Below are 21,576 nucleotides of genomic sequence, written 5' to 3'. Positions count from 1 at the left end.
GTGCAATGGCACAATCTCAGCTCACTGCAACCTCTGCCTCCTGGGTTCAAGTGATTCTCCTGCCTCAGCCTCCCAAGTAGCTGGGATTACAGGCACATGCCACCATGCCCAGCTAATTTTTGTATTTTTAGTAGAGATGGGGTTTCACTATGTTGGCCAGGCTGGCCTCAAACTCCTGACCTCAGGTGATCTGCCCGTCTCAGCCTCCCAACGTGCTGGGATTACAGGCATGAGCCACCACACGTAGCCAGAAAATTCTGTATTTTTACCCAAGTGGTAGTTATTTAGTTATTTGCTTTATAATTATAATTTAAGCTGTATTTATATATTTTAAATAATTCTATATTAATATTTTACAGTAAAAAAGATTTTTTAAAGCATCAAGAGACTTGTAGATCTTAGAGGCATATTTAAATATGTACATTAAACACATATATGCAAATAGATTTTTCTAATTAAAAAACTAATACATATTTGTTATAGAAAATTAAAAGAAGAAAAATAAAAATTATCCATAATCCCACTACCTCTTGACATTTTGAGACAACAACCCTTCATGTTTTGTTTATTTCCTTGTAGTTTCTAAAGTTTTTTGATGATTTCTTTTTCTAAAAGTCAAATTGGGAACATATCATTCATGTGATTTTGAAAGCGGATTTTTTTCACTTAATGTATCACAAGCTATTTCTTTTACTTTGACACTTCTTTGAAATAGTGTTTTACCGTGGAGCCTAGTCACAGGCTTGAGAATCACCCCATGCAATTAATTCCCTAGTTGTTCTTGGCATTTTGTTATGCTGTCAGCCTCTAAGCATAAGAAATATGAACCAGCATTCAGAGAAAATGTGAAAATTATCTGTTTTTTATTGCAACTTTATTTCCAGAGTTTCATAAAATCAAAACACAGAATATGCTCCTGCAAATAAAATCTTTAAACTTCAGATCAAAGAATAATTCAGATTCTCTCTATAAATACAAAAATTCACCTCTTAAAAAGATTAAGAATGCTAAAACTCTGACCAGTAGAATCATATTGCCATTTCTGTTTTTTTTGAGACAGAGTCCCCACTCTCAAAATTAAGAACATTTGTGTATAGAGTATTTAGGGGTAAAGTAAAAGGACTTTGTGCTTTACAAGTTTATGAAAGATGCAGAGTATGAAAAATAGATAATAGAAGTAGCCTTTTTTTTTTTTTTTTTTTTTTGAGACGGAGTGTCACTCTGTCGCCCAGGCCGGAGTGCAGTGCCATGGTCTCGGCTCCCTGCAACCTCCACCTCCTGGGTTCAAGCGATTCTCCTGCCTCAGCCTCCCGAATAGCTGGGATTACAGGCTCCCACCAACACGCCTAGCTAATTTTTGTATTTTAGTAGAGTCGGGGTTTCACTGTGTTGGCCAGGATGGGCTCGTTCTCTTGATTTGATGATCCCCTGGCATCAGCCTCCCAAAGTGCTGGGATTACAGATGTGAGCCACTGCACGGCCAGAAGTAGTCTTAAATGGCTAAATTTTGGTGTGTTGCCTCTTCCTGCCTATTTTTAAAACTTAATGTAAAGTTACAAACAAGATCAAAGATTTTCAGGTTTGTTTTGAAATAAGTTATCACAATGAAATCAACAATATTTTAAAAGAAGAAAAATTATTACTATTTTTTAGAGTAGAATTGGCATTTTGTGTCATCATGGGCTTACAATAAAATACTGGCAATCATTTACTCTAGTGATAACTGCTTCTGTTATTTCCAGACAGATATTTTAAAAATTGAGTAATAGTTTATGCATTAAAGGCTAATTTAAGATAAAATGCTAGTGTCGTACAAATTTGGCTCTTTCAACCCCACAATTTTTGTTTTCATTTTATTGTGTAACTGTGATACAGAGTTTCTCAAACACATCGTGGGCCTGATGGTGCTTTGCTGTGGGGGGCTACATTGTACACTGTAGGATGTTTAGCAGCATCTCTGGCTGCTATTCCACAAGATTTCAGTAGCAACCTCCAGTTGGGAAACCAAACACATCTCCAGACATTGCCAAGTGTCCCCTGTGGGGCAAATTAAGTCCATTTGAGAATCACTGCCATAGTGTATTTACGAAAATTCTTACCCTGCTTTTCAGGAACAAAATGAGGAATAAAGCAACATACCATTACTAGCTAGGCACACAATCTGCAGAATAAAAAACTACTGGGCAGTCATTGTGAATAGTTCAGCATAAATAAAAAGGTCAGATGACATTTCTTAATCAAAGACTACATTATCTAGGTAATTGGTACAGAACAGACCGCTAGAAACATTTTAGTGAGTGGCACACAGGGAAATTAAATTGGTTAATAGCTACAGATGTAATTTATGGCTGTTTCTTCAATCATTATTTTTAAATGTGAGGCTGCAGGATCTGCAGATATTAAAGGACCCATGAAGGTCCTTTTACTACTTTGTGTTACCCCAAATCACAGCAATTCTCCATGGCAAGCTGGAAGAAAAATGTGTCTCACTCCTTTTGTTATTATGTCTACAACAGGTGATGCCCAGTGCCCTGCTGGGAACATCATTAATCTAACTTCCTCTCAAAAATGTTTGGCATTCTTTATCATGACAAGTAGTCACTGGGCAATCCAGTTCATAGGGTGTTTCTCCATTTAAACATATGCCAGAGGAAGTAGAAAAACATAGCTATTTGATAGAGAAAAGAAAATATTTAAATATTATCACAGAATCATTATCACACCTAAAAAAAACTAAAATAATCCTTTACTGTCATCAAGTATACTGTCATTCTTAAAATTTTCAGTTGTCTTACAAATGTCATTTTTTACAGGTTTTCATTTGAATCAGGACTCAAAAAAGATACGTGTGTTGTAATTATTTGATATATTTCTCTCATTTTTTGAAATAGGGTCTCTCTGTGTCACCCAGGCTGGAGTGCAGCAATGCAATCTTGGCTCACTACAACCTCTGCTTCCCAGGCTCAAGCAATCCTCTCACCCTAGCCTCCCAAATAACTGGGACTGCAGGTGTGAGCCACCATGCTTGGCTAATTTTTATTTTTATTTTTTGAGATGGAGTCTTGCTCTGTCACCCAGGTTGGAATGCAGTGGCACAATCTCGGCTCACTACAACCTCCGCCTACCAGGTTCAAGCAATTTTCCTGCCTCAGCCTCCTGAGTAGCTGGGATTACAGGTGCATGCCACCACACTCAGCTAATTTTTGTATTTTTAGTATGGGCGGGGTTTTACCATGTTGGCCAGGCTGGTCTCGAACTCCTGACCTCAAGTTATTCGCCTGCCTTGGCCTCCCAAAGTTCTGGGATTACAGGCATGAGCTCCAGGCTGGCCTTGGCTAATTTTTAAATTTTTTCATAGAGACAGTATCTCACTATATTGTCCAGGCTGGTCTCAAATTCCTGTACTCAAAGTGCCCTCTGAAAGTGCTGGGATTACAGATGTGAGCCACCACATCTAGCCTAATATATTTCTTAAATGGTTTTTATTCTTTCAGTTTCCCCTTCCCCTTTTCTCCCTCCTTGTAATTTATTTGCTGAAGAAACTGGATTGTTTGTATTGCAGTGTTTCCCACACGCTGGAGTTTGCTGATTATATCCTTATAGTGTCACTTACTTAAGTGTCACTTGTGTTCCTCTGTCTCATGTATTTCCTGTAAACTGGTAGCTGCAGCTAAAAGGCTTGATCAGATTCAGATTCAGTTTTCTTTTTGGCAAGTCCGAAAAGATGATAGCCACTGGCAGTATTGTTGGCTTCTTGCCCAGTGACTGGCAAATTGATTTAGCTAACATTTGCTGAATACTTACTATGTGCCCAGCAATATGCTTATATTTTATAGGCATTATGTCATTTCAGCTTATTTAGGTTCGCAATGTTAGTACATGTCAATTTCTTTTTTTTTTTTTTTTTTTTTTTTGAGACGGAGGCTCGCTCTGTCGCCCAGGCTGGAGGGCAGGGACGGAACTCAGCTCACTGCAAGCTCCGCCTCCCGGGTTCACGCCATTCTCCTGCCTCAGCCTCCCGAGTAGCTGGGACTACAGGCGCCCGCCACCTCGCCCGGCTAGTTTTTTGTATTTTTTTAGTAGAGACGGGGTTTCACCGTGTTAGCCAGGATGGTCTCGATCTCCTGACCTCGTGATCCGCCCGTCTCGGCCTCCCAAAGTGCTGGGATTACAGGCTTGAGCCACCGCGCCCGGCCTGTACATGTCAATTTCTATCTGATGACCAGACCTCTTATTAGAGACAAGTAATCTTAAATATCTTTCAAACAAACCCCATGGTATACACCCCATTGTCATTTATGTGATTTAATTTGGGGTTTAATCTGAATTTTCTATTTGCTTAGAGCAATACAAAAGTATCTTGCATTAAAGGCACTTTTTAATTTTAATAATAAAGCTCAAAGACCTACAATTTTACTGAGAATTCATTGTACTCAAGCCTTTTGGTACAGGGATTCACCATCTGTTAACCTCACAAAAATATCTAAACCACAAATAGGGCCAACAGAATTCAGTATTTCCTGAGTCTCTTTTTCGTTTGCACTCATTGTCTTCTGCAGGTGCGCTTCTGTCTCATCTCTCTCTGCTTCTTTGCATGCTCACAGTGCTCACAGTATCCTACTGTTCCCAGTGTGAGAAACTGGCTCGTGATTGTAAAAGCAAAACTAGCTTTTCATTGTTTGTTTACATATCTTTAATTTATTCTGCCGAATTCTCTTCGTAGTCCTCAGTTCTGCTGTTTATAAAACCAGACCATGGGTGCTACAGACCCAAAAAATAAATGTCAACTAGTCTTGACTTCAAGTGTCACTTTTGAAGATGAAACTGTTTGATATGTAGTTGATGGAAAAAAGGCTTCAACCAGCCCGAGTTGCAATTAGAACACAAGAGCACGGGAAACAAAACAATGCAAAGAAGATCCTATTGTGTAGCTTTACAAGTTGACATGCAAAGAGTAATTTATTTTTAATATATCTTAACCCTTCTTCAGTCATTTCTCCTTTAACAGTTGTTAGCGTCTCCTCAGTTTCCAGAATATCTATTAGGTGAAACATTTGGTTGGTTGAACAAAAGGATCATAAAGCCCTGGTGAATACAATAGGGAAATAGAAATGACTGTAGAGCTTAATTTCTAGTTCTGGTTGTCAGTATGAGACATTAGACAAATAGCCAGATTCTCTGTTCTTATTTCTTTAAAACAAAATTATTTTTATCATGATGTTCCTAAAGACCTTTAAGATTCTTATGTGAAACAGTCTTTTGTAAGCTTCTAGTAACTAGGAATTGTACCTCTATTTACGTGATCTCACAAGGTGCCCAGGGTAGCGTGGTACACGTGCTTGTGCCTAAAAAGTAGCTTTGGATGATGGTGGTATTTGAAAGGTTATACATCTTAAAGGATATTTTGTTCCCTTTTTCCTTGGCAGGACCAAGGGGCTTCCTTTTCTGAGACCAGTGCTGTTTGGACTCAGTCAAAGTGCACTTTGTTCTAGAATTGCCATGTGAAAGCCTAGAATATATATTGGGTTATTCCAAGAAGGGTGAGAAGTCACGTTCTAGGACATCGAATGCTGATTTGGTGCTGAATGAATGATTGTTATGTTCTTTTTTACTCACAGGCTCGCTTCTCATATGTGCGGATGAAATATCTTTTCTTTTCCTGGTTGGCGGTTTTTGTTGGAAGCTGGATTATATATGTGCAGTATTCTACCTATACAGAATTATGCAGAGGAAAGGACTGTAAGAAAATAATAGTAAGTATTTTAAATTTCCTGTTTACTAAAAAGCCTCTTCATAACACACTATGTTTACTACTTACATACTTACTAACGATGTTTTTTAAAATAAAAGTTAATTTGACATTAGAATTGTGCTAATCTTCTTAGCTTTTTGATATGACCAGTTAGTAAAGTTCGTAAAGTTTTCCCCACTTTGAAAATTCCAGTGTTCAGAAATTAAAATACATTACATTAGTTAGTGTGGGGACATCCTCAATACAAAGAGGTATTTTTATTTTTTAGATATATATATATTTTAACTATATTTAAGTTTTAGTTTATTTCAATCAGATGAGTTTTTTAATGTTTAGACTATAAAACTTTATTTACAGGCAGACTTTCTAGAACACATCTTTTGAATAAATGGAGTTACTCTTGAATACCAAAATGTATCTAGAAAGAATATTATTCTGTTTCCATCCTAGTGATTGGCTGTATCTCAGAAAAATGACTGTATCAGTCTAAGATTTCTAGTAGTGTTCATTGATTCTATAGACTTATATTTTAAAAATTTGAGAATTTCAAGTAAATTTAACTCCTTGTTTTCTACCGGTACTTTCTTTTTCTTTTTTTTGAGATGAAATCTCGCTCTGTTGCCCAGGCTGGAGTGCAGTGGTGCAACCTCAGCTGACTGCAACCTCTGCCTCCCGGATTCAAGTGATTCTCTTGCCTCAGCCTCCCGAGTAGCTGGAATTACAGGCTTGCACTACCTTGCCTGGCTAATTTTTACATTTTCAGCAAAGACAGGATTTCACCATGTTGCCCAGGCTGGTCTCGAACTCCTGGCCTCAAGTGATCTGCTCTCCTTGATTTCCCAAGGAGCTGGGATTACAGGCACGAGCCACTGCACCCGGCCTCTACCTGTACTTTCTAATATAAAGAATATTAAAACACTTCATCTCAGGATTATATTTGAATAATAATGATTTTAGGAGTTCCAATTATTATAACTTATTAAAGATTCTATAGTTATTGAGTGGCTACTCTTTACCCAGGCCAGTGGTGTGTGCATATAACAGGGAAAAAATGTCTTTGACCTTGTAAAACTTACACTGGATCAGGAAAGAAAATGAGTAATTACAGTAAGGTAAGATAAATAAGATAGTAACTGTTATGGGAACATAAGATGGAAACCTGGAGCTTCCCCAAGTTCTAAGAAAATAAAAACCAGTTTAACACGAGGTGCTCCATCAGTCAGGATACAAAAACGCGTTATTCCGCAGGAGTGTTACAGTCTCTTAACTAGGCAAGGGAGGGGAATGAGTTAGTAAAGAAGAGTCCTAAGTCAAGGTTCAAAGATAGCAATCCTGTGTTCATTCCAACTGGCCATTCTAGATCCTTGAGGAATTTTAAGATAGGAGGTACCTCCGGGGCCAATGTACTGGGTACTTTACATGTTCATTAATCCTTAGTATAATAGTATATAGATAAAGAACTATGACCCAGAGAGATAGGAGAATTTGCCCAAGATGATGGAACCAGAATTTGATCCTAATTCTGTCTCTCTGTGAAGCTCATACTCCTGCTACCCTACATCAGAAAAGACTGACAGAAGAAGTGACAGTTTAATAAAGCTAATAAAACCCCACAAAACTCAGTTTCTAGCCTTCAGTGAAGAAGGAGGAAACAGGAGGTAGATAATCAAGTGCAAAAACATACAAATAACCAAAACTATTTGAAATGTGTATTTCTCTTTCTCTAGGCCACCTTTCTCAAACTAGGTACCTTGGAGCACATTAATAGATATTCCATGGATAAAATATGTCCCTGGTCAGACGTATTTGGAAACAGAGGGTTAAATAAAGATAACAGCTGACTTTACTGAGGACTTCTTAGGGTCTTTTAAATACCAATGTGTGTTATGCATCTCCAAGACAGAGCAAATATACTTGATCAGAAAAAACCATGTCCCCACCACAGCCTTCCAGGAAGACCTGTTAACATCATCTGGTAATGTTAGAAAGACTGTTCTAAGAGATTAAGACAAAATGAAATGAGTCTAAAATATATCATTTTCCTAAGACTGGCTTTTAAAAAATTAGAGTTATTCTGCATTTGGGATTATGTTCTTAAAACCTATCATAACTAGTAGTACTAAAGTCAGTAGTACTGAGCTAAGATAGTACTAATATTGTATAGCAATTGTGGGATTGGAACTAAAAAGCAAGCAAAACAAATATTGTTAAAGTCTATTTTAGCCAGGCAGGGTGGCATACACATGTAGTCCCACCTACTTGGGACGCTGAGGTGGGAGGATCCCTTAAATCCAGGAATTTGAGATTGTAGTGTACTATGATCCTGCCACAACACACTCCAGCCTGGACAACAGAGCAAGACTTCATTTCAAAAATAAAATAACCTTTTAAAAAGTATATTTTAAAGCCACAAAGTGCTAACAAGATAGGAGGGAATTACTTGATCAAGATCTAGGAGAGGATTAAGATTTTTTTTTTTTTTTTTTTTTTTTTTTCTTTGAGACAGAGTTTTGCTTGTCCCCAGGCTGGATGTGCGATGGTGCAGTCTCGGCTCACTGCAACCTCTGCCTCCCAGGTTCAAATGATTCTCCTGTTCAGCCTCCAAGGTAGCTGGGACCTATAGGCACCCCACCACCACACCTGGCGAATTTTTCTGTTTTTAGTAAGAGATGGGGTCTCTCTCGCCATGTTGGCCAGGGCTGGTCTCAACTCCTAATCTCAGGTGATCCACCTGCCTTGCCCTCCCAAAGTGCTGGGATTACATACATAAGCCACCGCACCCAGCCGAGAGGGTAAGATTTGAAAGAGCTGAGCCTAGTTTTTGTGGCTGCTATTAACTGGAGATGTATGATCTAAAATTGAAATATACAGTTTTATGGGGCTAGGGTAATAAAAATCTACTACATCCAACCAAGGATGGGATGGGAACCCTGGCACACCATGCTTTGGGCTGAGACCTTAAAGGAATGAACCCCAGGAGTAAAGGTAAACTAAAAGAGTCTCAGAATGGTGAGCTGACTTTTATGGTCTCTTTTACCCTGGGGGGTATTTGCTGATTCTGGGCATGGGCAGGGGTCTGACAAGCAGAAACCTTATATTGGCGGAAAGCCCCTACTGGGGACAAGAAACCAGCAGAGCCTTTGTAGAAAACCAGGGGAACCTCATGCATACAGCCAGTTATCCCACTGGGATATTTGCCAATTCCTGGGCTCTGCAGAATGGGAGGTTAAAAACCTCATTGGAAAACCTTTGAAAAGCAGAGCAGACACTTTGGCAGTCTCACAAGATACAGATTAGAGTTATGAACTTGCCAGAAGGAGAAACCCCAGTGAATACCAAGCTCTCAGTTAAAAATCCTAGAGGGATATATATCCTTGGACATAAGTAGCTAGAGCTTTACCCAGAGCTACAACAGAGCCTCAACTTCAAACAGCCCCTGATTTTGTTAAGGTGATCAGCTACCATTACCTTTGTCTGCTAGACAGAAGGAAACCCTCTCTGGAGACATTATGTGAAAAAGTACAAAGAATGCCAAAAGACAAAATAAAATGACCAAATATCAAGAGATAAGCACAGATACTAGAAGCAGATCTGCAGATGATCCAGATTAGAGTTATTCAAAAAGGATGTAAAAATAACTGTTTATATTCATGTTCAATTAAATAGGAATAAAGGTAGAAGAAATAGGTAAAACAATGGATAATTTTAACAGAGAATTGTAATATGTAAAAAAGAATCAGAGCTGGGCATGGTGGCTCACGCCTGTAGTCCCAGCACTTTAGGAGGCCAAGGTGGGCAGATCACTTGACTCCAGGAGTTTGAGACCAGCCTGGCCAACATAGCGAAAACTTGTCTCTACTAAAAATACAAAAAATTAGCCGAGTGTAGTGGCACACACCTGTAATTCCAGCTACTCAGAAGACTGATGCACAAGAATCACATGAACTCAGGAGGCAGAGGTTGCAGTGAGCTGAGATCACACCACTGCACCCCAACCTGGGTGACAGAGGGAGACTCTGTCTCAAAAAAAAAAAAAGAAAAAAAAAAAGATTTAAAGAAAAAGAATCAGGAAGATAGTATGGAGGGTTCTCAAATTGTTAAACATAGAATTACCTTATGATCCATTAAATCCATTTCTGGGTATATATACCAAAAAAAATTGAAATCAGGGATTTAAATGGATTCTGGCACACCAAGGTTCACAGTAGCATTATTCACAGTAGCCAAAAGATGGAAACAAGTCAACTGTCCATCCGCAGATGAATGGATAAACAAAATATTGTATATAGATACAATGGAATATTAGCCTTTAAAAAAAGTGAAATTCCGATACATGCTACAACATGGATGAATATTGGAAACATGCTACGTGAAAGAAGCCAAACACAAAAAGACGAATATTGTATGATTCCATTTATATGCTGCAATACCTAGAATAACAATTACATATAAAGTGGGAGAAGGATAAAGGAAGTTGAAGTGTTTAAGTCCTTACAATATTGCAGAGTAGGATAAAAGAATCAACCAGTTAACTTTAGACTTTGATAATTCAAGGATGCATATTATTATTTCTAGGATAACCTATAGAATAGAAAAAGAGTGTATCATTTCCAAACTAACATAGAAAAAATTGAATAATAAAAGAATAAAAGAGGCCAGGTGTGGTGGCTCACACCTGTAATCCCAGCACTTTGGGAGGCTGAGGCGGGTGGATCACCTGAGGTTGGGAGTTGGAGACCAGCCTGACCAACATGGAGAAACCCCACCTCTACTAAAAATACAAAATTAGCTGGGCGTGGTGGCGCATGCCTGTAATCCCAGCTACTTGGGAGGCTGAGGCAGGAGAATCACTTGATCCCGGGTGGCGGAGGTTGCAGTGAGCCAAGATTGTGCCACTGCACTCCAGCCTGGGCAACAAGAGCAAAACTCAGTCTCTCAGGGAAAAAAAAAAAGAATAAAAGAATAGCCCAAAAGAAGGCAAGAAAGTAAAGAAAAAGAAACAGAACAGGCAGGATAAGTAAAAAAAAAAAAAAAAAAAAAACATAATAAGATGAAAGTTGTCACAGATTGAATTCCCTGGAAAGCAGATTTAGAGACTAAGATTTGCCTGCAGCAAGTTGATTAAGTTGGGCTCTAGGGATTAACACCTGTAGAGAGTGAGGAAGCAGAGTAAGTCAGAGGGAAAAGTTGAACTGCACTGCAGTAGTAACAAAGGCCTTAAAGGTCAACCCTCTAGGGAATTCTGGAGCTGGATGACCTTGCAAAGGTCCAGACCTTTATCCCCCTCACTGACCAGTCAGTGGAAGCAGATTCCCACCTTTACCCCCATCCCTGCAAGGAGGTATCACCTTGGGCAAGGCTGTACTCTGGCTGAGGGCAGGCCTAAAGAAGGACTCAGCTGAGAGCTATTTGCTACCTATACTCCCAGTGCTGAAGGAATAAGTGCTCCAATCCTGGAGAAGGAGATTTGGGTGGCTTACCATGGCATCAGATGTAGTATATTTAAACCCACATATGATGGTAATTACAGTGTATTATCAGTGAACCAAGTGATTCAGTTGAAAGACAAAGATTGTGAGGTTGTATTTAAAAATCAAAATCCAGGCTAAGTGCGGTGGCTCATGCCTGTAATCCCAGCACTTGGGGAGGCCAAGATGGGTGGATCACCTGAGGTTAGGAGTTCGAGACCAGCCTGGCCAACATGGTGAAACCCCGTCTCTACTAAAACTACAAAAATTAGCCAGGCATGATGGCATGCGCCTGTAATCCCAGCTACCCAGGAGGCTGAGGCAGGAGAATCGCTGAAACCTGGGAGGCAGAGGCTGCAGTGAGCTGACATCGTGCCATTGCACTCTAGCCTGGGCAACAAAGCAAGACCCCATCTCCAAAAAAAAAAAGAAAATCAAAATCCAGCTACAAGAGAGACATCTGAAATATATAGAGATATTGAAAGTAAAACAATATGAAACCACTTATGCAAATGTGCAAATTCTTAGATGTTTAGAGGAAAGCAACAGATGTGTGTGTGTGTATGTGTGTATAATTCATATAAGTTTTATATTACAGATTATACCTTTTTTAAAAGTCTAATCAGCCTTCCTAACTTGAAATGTAATATATTTGAAATTGGTTTCTCCCATGGTTCAGTTTTACAATATCTGCCTAAGTAATTACCTGGACATGTCATGAATTATGGCAATATCCATACATACTTCTGGTCCTGGTCATTACTACTTTGAAATGTGGAGTCTAAACTGATTGCCTCTCTCCCTCTGTATTAGTGCATGGACTGTTCTTTTTTTAAGTGGATTGAAGAGAACCAAACCATATAATAAAATTGCTAATTTTGAATTTTAGGTATATAAATATAAAACTGCATAATCTTAAAGTCATGCTTAGTAAACACATGCTCATCAAAGGATTACAGTATCCTGTGTATAACCTTTGAACAGATTCCCTTCAAAATCTTCAGTCAATTTCATCTTTGTGAACTAAGGAAGATTATAAAGAGACACAAAAGATCCAAAAGAGGTTCCACAAATATTATTTGCTTAAGTTTTAAGTTTTAAAGTGTGGGTTCTTTTATTCTCTTTGAAAGTTTGCAAAATCTTTCCTTTCACTTATTTTTTCTATTCTTTATAATTTAACCAGCATCAGGTATGGTGGCTCACATCTGTAATCCTAGCACTTTAGGAGGCCAAGGTGGGAGGATTGCTTGAGCCCAGGAGTTTAAGACCAGCTGGGCAACATAGTGAGAATCCATCTCTACAAAAAAATAAAAAATTAGCTGGGCATGGTGGCATGCATCTGTAGTCCCAGCTACTTGGAGGTTGAGGTGAGAGGATCACTAGAGCAAAAGAGGTCGAGGCTGCAGTGAGCCATGATAGCACCACTACACTCCAGCCTGGGCAACAGAATGAGACCCTGTATCAAAATAATAATAATTATTATTATTATTTAATATTTATTTTCAAGGTAACTACTGTCGTATAGCAATAATATAAAAAGTATAATCCATTTTAGAAGAGGTATCTATCAGTCAGTTAAATATTTTTTGAACATCTACATCTAAGTTATTTTTCTAGGTGCTAGGCATACTGTGGTAAGCAAGACAGAATTCATGCCTTAAGGAGCTTTTCTTTTTTTTTTTTTTTGAGATGGAGTCTCACTGTCACCCAAACTGGAGTGCAGTGGCATGATCTCAGTTCACTGCAACCTCCGTCTCCCGGATTCAAGCAATTCTCCTGCCTCAGCCTCCCTAGTAACTGGGAGTACAGGCATCTGCCACCACACCCTGTGAATTTTTGTGTTTTTAATAGAGACAAGGTTTCACCATGTTGGCCAGGCTGGTCTCGACTCCTGACCTCAGGTGATCCACCTGCCTCGGCCTCCAAAAGTGCTGGAATTATAGGTGTGAGCCACCACATCCAGCCAAGGAGCTTGCATTCTTATTGTGGAATGTGTATAATAAAAACAAAAACAAGTAAATAAATAAGGTTCTGACAAGTGCAATGAAAATATATGTAATAACTGGCCGGGTGTGGTGGCTCACACCTGTAATCCCAGCACTTTGGGAGGTCGAGGTGGGCGGATCACCTGAGGTTGGGAGTTTGAGACCAGCCTGACCAAACATGGTTGAAACCCGTGCTCTCTACTAAAAAAAAAATAAAAATTAGCTGGACCAGCTGGCCGGGCGCGGTGGGCTCAGCCTGTAATCCCAGCACTTTGGGAGGCCGAGGACGGGTGGGATCATGGAGGTCAGGAGATCGGACCATCCGGCTAACAGCGGTGAAACCCCATCTCTACTAAAAATTACAAAAAATAGCCGGGCGAGGGTGGCGGCCCCACCTGCTAGTCCCAACTTACTCGGGATGGCTTGAGGCAGTAGAATGGCGCTGAACCCGGGGGGCGGAGCTTGCCAGTGAGCCTGGAGATCCGGCCACTGCCACTCCAGGCCTGGGGTGACAGAGCGAGACTTCTGTCTCAAAAAAAAAAAAAAAAAAAAAATTAGCTGGGTGGTTGGTGGTGCCCATGCGCTGAAATCCAGTACTAGGGAGGCTGGAGCCAGGAGGAATCGCCTTGAACCCGGAGGCAGAGGTTGTGGGTGGGAGCTGAGATCGCACTATTGCCCACTCCAGCCTGGGCAACACGAGTGAAAACTGCGCCTTCAAAAAAAAAAAAAAAAAAAAAAAGTAATGCAATATTTAGTAGAGAATGGCTAGGGCATGCTGTCTTAACCGGAAAAGCCTCTCTATGAAAAGATGGCATTTTGAATGGCAAGCTGATGAGAGGGCAAGCAATTGTGTGAGAATGTAGGCAAAAAGCATTTAAAGAGAAAGGACAGTGAATGCAAATGGGCCCAAAGAGGGGGAGTTTGAGGAATCTGGATTTGCTTCGTATGGTGCTTATGAAAATCTTCTTATTCCTTTAGGTAACACTATGTAGATTTTTTTTTTTTTTTTTTTTTTTGGACGGAGTCTCGCTCTGTCTCTTTCACCCAGGCTGGAAGTGCAGGTGGGCCGGCTCTCAGCTCACTGCAAGCTCCGGCCTCCGGGTTCACGCCATTCTCCTGTTCTCAGCCTCCCGAGTAGCTGGGACTACAGCGCCCGCCTCGTCGGCCCTGGCTAGTTTTTTTTGTATTTTTTTAGTAAGAGACGGTTTCACCGGTATTAGCCAGATGGTCTCGATCTCTCTGACCTCGTGATCTGCCCCGTGTCGCGCCTCCCAAAGTGCTGGGATTACAGGCTTGAGCCACTGCGCCCGGCCACTATGTAGATTTTTAAATGTTGGATATTAGTGGTACAACCCACCCCCTATGAAGAACTTCTCAATTACTAGTAGCTAAACCGTATCATGTCAGCCTATTAGAAAAAATGCTAGGCTGAAGTGAAAGCCCCAGCCTCACTTTTTCTTGTGCTATACTGTGTGACTTTGAATAAGTGACTTTATTTCATTGGCTTGCTTTAATAACTACATTATACAGGTTCAAAGAAAAGTATCTCTGTCCTACCTGCATCACAGATTTTATGAAGATAAAGTAGAATTGAACTAATTAACCTGGTAATCTAACACTGAATGATGCTCTGACATATCTGTTGAACATAGAGAAGGTTCTCAAGTCCTTGACTTATTTCATTTGATCTGGGGCAAGTACCCCATTACTTGTCATTGCTGTAACCTAGCATTGTAATTCAAAAATTTCCTGGAAGATTGTTGTAGCTGTCCCATTGAGAGCATTGCCTCCGAGCTGAAATCATTGCTTAGGAGTTAGGGAGGACAGATTGTCAGCAAACTGTAATAAGCAGTTTACCACTGGGCACGGTGGCTCACACCTGTAATCCCAGTGCTTTGGGAGGCTGAGATGGGCAGATCACTTGAGGTCTGGAGTTTGAGGTCAGCCTGGCCAACATGGTGAAACCCCATCTCTACTAAAAATACAAAAATTAGCCAGGCGTGGCAGTGCGCGCCTATAATCCCAGCTAGTCAGGAAGCCAAGGCAGGAAAATCACTTGAACCTGAGAGGCAGAGGTTGCCACGAGCTGAGACTGCGCCACTGCACTCCACCCTGGGCAACAGAGTAAGACCCTGTCTCAACAACAACAAAAAAACAGTTTATATCTGTTTAACAGTTGTGGTCTATATTGTGTTCCATAGCTTTCTTCTCTGCATGCCTCTGTCTTTCTCTCTCCGTTTGTGTGTGAAGGGCCCCATCCATTGTAATAGTTAAGAGTGTAAGCATTGGAGTAAAAGAACTTTAGGTTTGAGTTCCAGCTTTGCCATTTCTGAGCTATATAAGCTGGGCAAATTATTTAGGCTTTGTAAAATGGAGATTAGTAATACTTTCATATCAGGTGGTTGTAAGGATAAAATGAGTTCATGTATTGAAAGACTTAACACTGTATCTGACACATGGTAAATGTACAGTAAGTTATTATTGTTATATTCGCAAGTTCCTGCCCTTGAGACTGACTGGGAAGATGAGACACACACACACACACACACACACATTATTTAATCAGGTGTATTAGTCAGGGTTCAGCCAGAGAAGCAAAAGTGATATAAAGAGATTTATTACAAGGAGTTGGTTTATACAGTTGTGGGGGCTGGCTGAGCAAATCTAAAATCCATACAGAAGGCAATCAGGAAGGGCAGGCTGGAATTCTTGGGCATTGGCAGAAGCTGCTGTCTACAGACAACATTGTTTCATCAGGGAGTCCTCAGTGATGCTCTTGAGGCCCTTCAACTGATAGACTCAGGCCCTCCCAGACTATCTAGGATACTCTCTCTTAAAGTCAACTGATTATGAATTTTAATTACATTTGCAAAATACCCTCACAGCAACACCTAGATTGTTTATTTTGATAACTGGGGACTATGGCCTAGCCAGCCAAGTTGGCACATCAAAAGACCATCACGTCAGGCTAAAATGATTTAGTTTGTATGGTAAGTAGTTGTACTACAAAAAGGTAAAAAAAGAAGGCATCTATGAATAGAGAGATTATTTTAGACAGAATAGTGTGGAAAGGCTTCATAGAGGAGGTAGAACTTCTACAGGGCCTTCGAGGCCTGGCGCGGTGGCTCATGCCTGTAATCCCAGCACTTTGGGAGGCTGAGGCGGGTGGATCACCTGAGGTCAGGAGTTCGAGACCATCCTGGCCACCATGGTGAAAACCCATCTCTGCTAAAATTACAAGAATTAGTCACGCCTGGTGGCGCATGCCTATAATCTCAGCTGCTCGGGAAGCTGAGGCAGGAGAATCACTTGAACCCAGGAGGCAGAGGTTGCAGTGAGCTGAGATCATGCCATTCCATTCCAGCCTGGGCAACAAGAGAGAAACTCCGTCTAAAAAAAAAACAAACTTCTACAGGACCTTATGGAATAGAAAGGATTTGGAAAGACGTGAAAGAGTTTCTTTTTCCCTCTAATTATAAATCAGGCTTACCTTAGCACTTTTATCCCGAAGAATAAGATTCTGATTAACACTAGACCAGAGAATTCCCAGAACCATGTATTAGTAGCCACTGAACCACAGCCTTGGTTGGGGCTTTTAACTGCTTATAAATTAATATATTTTCTCTTTTGTCTTTTATAGTAAATTCTAAAAACAAACAGAATGTTGAACAAATTATGTATTTCATATAAATTATGTACAGTGTGTATTAATCTATTAAGTATATCATTTCAACATTGGAAACCACCATAGAATATTAGTATTATTTTCCTGAGATGTTTTCTGTAACCAATGGATAATTTTTATTAAGAGATTTAGGGTAATGCTATAAGGTGGGAACCAGAATTGAGATTAATTTTGCACACTGTACGTTAGTTTGCAATTTGAATTTAAGTTTACTGTTTTCAGTTTTAGTAAAAATATGAAACTTTCCACTGTCATCATCCATTATTTAGGGCTTGACTCTAGTGAGATGGATAATAAGCTTTTAAAACTCCAAGAAGGGAAATGGAGTGGGAACGGTATACCCAGAAAAGCCTTTGTTAACTTATGAAAGTTGTAGGAAACGAGAACTGTCTAAAAATGAGAGCAACAACTAACCCTAATTAGATGTGCTTGGAAAAATCCATTTTTTTGTCAATTGTGCTTTTGTCTTTTCCACCAAGCTAATTATATAATATGGTGGAGGAGGGGGTGCTTTTTTTGTTTTGTTTGGAGACAGGATCCCTCTCTGCCACCCAGGCTGGAGTGTAGTGGCACGATCATAGCTCACTGCAGCCTTGAATTCTTGGGCTCCAGGGATCCTCCCACTTCAGCCTCCCGAGTAGCTGAGACTACAGGCATGAGCCACCATGCCCAGCTAATTTTTAAAATTTTTATTAGAGATGGGTTATCACTGTGTTGCCCAGGCTGATCTCCAACTCCTGCCCTTAAGGGATCCTCCGCCTAGATCTCCTGAGTAGTTGGGGTTACAAGTGTGAGTCACTGTTCTTGGCTATATAGTATGTTATATCTTTTTTTTTTTTTTTTTTTGAGAGGGAGTCTCACTCTGGCGCCCAGACTGGAATGCAATGGCCCAATCTCAGCTCATTGCACCCTCCACCTCCTGGATTCAAGCAATCCTCTTGTCTCAGCCTTCTGAGTAGCTGGGATTACAGGCACACACCACCACACCCAGCTAATTTTTTTTTTTTTTTGGAGACGGAGTCTCGCTCTGTCGCCCAGGCTAGAGTGCAGTGGCCGGATCTCAGCTCACTGCAAGCTCCGCCTCCCGGGTTCCCGCCATTCTCCTGCCTCAGCCTCCCGAGTAGCTGGGACTACAGGCGCCTGCCACTTCGCCCGGCTAGTTTTTTGTGGTTTTAGTAGAGACGGGGTTTCACCGTGTTAGCCAGGATGGTCTTGATCTCCTGACCTCGTGATCCGCCCGTCTCGGCCTCCCAAAGTGCTGGGATTACAGGCTTGAGCCACCGCACCCGGCCATTTTTTTGTATTTTTAGTAGAGACAGGATTTCGGCATGTTGACCTGGCTGATCTCAAACTCCTGATCTCAGGTAATCTGCCCGCCTTGGCCTTCCAGAGTGCTAGGATTATAGGTGTGAGCCACTGTGCCCAGCCTTGTTGTATCATTTTTTAACATTTTCTCTGATTGTAGAAATCACTCATTTATTCATTATTTCAGCAAATCCTATTTGGTGTTTACCCATAAAGACGTTTTACAGTTTGACTTTGTAGGTAAGATTCTCTTGACACAAAAAACAGATATTTTGTTTGTTGGGTTCTTTCATAAAGGGAAAAAAAGAGGCAGAGAAGAATATTCCCCTTCTATACATTTCTCAGGACCACATTGTTTAATATTGATCTCTTCTGACATATTCCTCTATGCAAGCAAATTCTAAGTTTCTACCTGGGTAATAATGAGGAATTACTCACTACATTACTCTAGCAAACCTTTGTGGCCATTATATGAGCACATCCTTTAAATGGAAGTATTAAAAAATAAAAGGGCCTCTAAGTTTTATTACAGTCTCTTTTGAAATTTGATTTCTTGGGATAATGGATTGTTGCTTAAAGCAACTAACATAAGATATACTAAATTTAAGATGTTTGGAACCGTGTTTTCAATTAGATAGTGATATATAGCTAACTGTATTTCATTTAGCTTTGCCTTTGCTTAGGATCAATTATTATTTAACTTGACACGTATATTTTCTGCCATTATCCTGTGTTTTGAGATATACTGAACCAGTCCTACTTGGAACACACTGTTTTGGTTTTGGTTTTTGTTTTTGATTTTTTGGTTTTTTTGGGACGGAGTCTCACTGTGTTGCCCATGCTGGAGTGCAGTGTCACATCTCAGCTCACGGCAACCTTCACCTCCTGGGTTCAAGAGATTCTCCTGCCTCAGCCCTCTGGAGTAGCTGGGATTATAGGCATGCGCCACCATGCCCAGCTATTTTTTTGTATTTTTATTAGAGACGAGGTTTCACCATGTTGACCAGGCTTGTCTCAAACTCCTGACCGACCTCAAGTGATCCACCTACCTTGGCCTCTCAAAGTGCTGAGATTATAGGCGTGAGCCACCGCACCTGGCGAGAACACACTGTTTTAAAGTACAAGCTTTTTTCCTTTTAAGAAAAGTATAACCCTTTTCCCTTTATACCAACTTCTTTATGAACTTATAAAAAATTATTAAACAAGTTTATTTGAAATCTTAACACACATAAACCCTATTCTAAGGAAATCTCTATTTTATTTTGATTTTGTGGGTTTTTTGTTTTGTTTTGTAGAGACAGGGGTCTTCCTATGTTGCCCAGCCTAGTCTTGAACTCTTAGCTTCAATTGATTCCCCCCACCTCAGCCTCCCAAAGTGCTGGGATTGTAGGCATGAGCCACCACTGCCCGGCCAATCTTAAATCATAGTAGCACTTCCGGTGGCCTTCATGTCTTATGCTACACTCTCTTATGTTTTGTGATATTTGTTGTAATCCTGGCACAGGCGGTGTCACTTTTAAGATTAGCTCATTCCTGTGAAGCAAGAAAGAGACTAAGGGTTAAAGCCAACTTAGAAAAAACAAGCCAGCAATAACACATTTTATTTCAATTAAATATTTATTGTCCGCTTACTGGCACTGTACTGGAGCCTGGGGATACAGAGATGAGAGGTATCCCTGCCCTGAAGATGCTTACAGACTAGTAGGGGATATGGAAAAATAAAAAGGAGGAGCACATACATGAGACTGGGAGTAGGGTTGCTAGGTAGCAAATAAAAATACAGGATGCTCAGTTACATTCAAATTTAAAATAAACTAGGACTACCTTGAGTATAAGTATATCCCAAATATTGCCAATAAACAACAGTAGTTTTTCAGCATAAGTATATCCTAAGCAATATTTTGCTCGAAACCCCAATGAAGAAGGACCCAGATGACTTTCTGGAAAAGGTTACATCTGAGCTGAATTTTGATGAATGAGCATTGCAGACAGAAGGAGGCATGTGCAAAGCTACAAACATAAGAAATAATGCTACATTCCAGGCATAGCATAGCTAGAGCAGAGAAGATGAAAGGCAATTTGCAGAGGTGAAGGAAGCAGGGTCAAACTCATAACAGACCTTGTATATCATGGTAAGGAATTTGCCTTTTACCTTCAGAGCAGTAGAGAATCAGTAGAAGTTTTTAAGCAGGGAAGTGACTGATCAGATTTATGTTTAGAAAAAGTTTGCTACTTGTAGTGGAGAGGGTGGTTTAGATAGGAGACAGCACAAGCAGGGGGATCTGTTTTATGGCAGTTGTAATAATCCAGGCACAAAGTGACGAGGGTTTAAACTATGACATTGACAGTGGGAATGGAAGGGATGAAATAGCCTCAAAGGATATGAAGGAAGTAATTTGATTGCCAGCAATTGGTGACCAGTTGAGTTTGGGGAAGTGGGGAAGAACAAGAACTTTAGGACAACTCTCTGCTTCCCTCCTCGGTACCTAGGTGGTTGATGGCACCTTCCACTGAGGCAGGCCGTAAAGGAGGACAACCCTTGGGACAGAGGAGGGCAGGGTGTGATGGTTCAGTCTTGGATAGGCTGAGTGTGAATTGCTTTTGGGTTATCCAAATCGAGACAATGGATGTTCAGGTAGCACTTGGATAATTAATTCAGCAAAAAGGCCTAGGCTGGGATAGAACCAGGATTCCTCAGAGCTGTGGGAATGTCACTGATGATGGTATACAGAGAACACAAGGAAAATGGAACAAAACCCTGGAAAACACGAATACTTAAGATGGTGAGAAAGGAAGAGAATTCCATAAAGAACACTCATAAAGAGTTACCAGACAGGTGGTTCGCTTGAGCTCAGGAATGCAAGATCAGCCTGAGCAATAAGGCAAAACCTTGTCTCTACAAAAAATACAAAACTTAGCCGGGTGTGGTAGTGCGTGCTTATAGTCCCAGCTACTTGGGAGGCTGAGGTGGGAGGATCACCTGAGCCCAGGGAGGTTGAGGCTACAGTGAGGTGTGATAACGCCACTGCACTCCAGACTGGGTGGCAGAGTGAGACCCTGTCTCAAAAAAGATGAAAGAGAGTTGCTAGAGAAGGAGGAGGAAAACATGAAGAGAGAAGCCATAGGAAAGAGTTTTAAAACAGTGTGGTCAACCAGGACAAATGCTGAAGGAGGTTAAATAATATAAGGACTAAAATTTGCAAGTCAGAGATCATTGTTAAAACTGTTATGAGGGGCCGGGCGCTGTGGCTCAAGCCTGTAATCCCAGCACTTTGGGAGGCGGAGACGGGCGGATCACGAGGTCAGGAGATCGAGACCATCCTGGCTAATACGCTGAAACCCCGTCTCTACTAAAAAATACAAAAAAACTAGCCGGGCGAC

The 21,576-nt window shown here is 40.6% G+C and overlaps 1 protein-coding gene across 1 annotated transcript in view; it reads left to right on the top strand.

Annotated features, from left to right (window-relative positions):
* The window catches only part of DIPK1A (divergent protein kinase domain 1A), a 68,152-nt gene that overhangs the window by 25,011 nt on the left and 21,565 nt on the right, over positions 1-21,576 (top strand). The window contains exon 2 of the mRNA XM_017857369.1: positions 5,619-5,753. Coding sequence (XP_017712858.1) covers positions 5,640-5,753 — 114 coding nt within the window. The 5' untranslated portion in view covers positions 5,619-5,639. The remainder of the gene's footprint in view (positions 1-5,618; positions 5,754-21,576) is intronic.

The sequence above is a fragment of the Rhinopithecus bieti genome, unplaced genomic scaffold (genome assembly GCF_001698545.2).
Source record: "Rhinopithecus bieti isolate Rb0 unplaced genomic scaffold, ASM169854v2 scaffold_46210, whole genome shotgun sequence".
NCBI lineage: Eukaryota > Metazoa > Chordata > Mammalia > Primates > Cercopithecidae > Rhinopithecus > Rhinopithecus bieti.
This window is presented reverse-complemented; position numbering and strand designations above follow the sequence as displayed.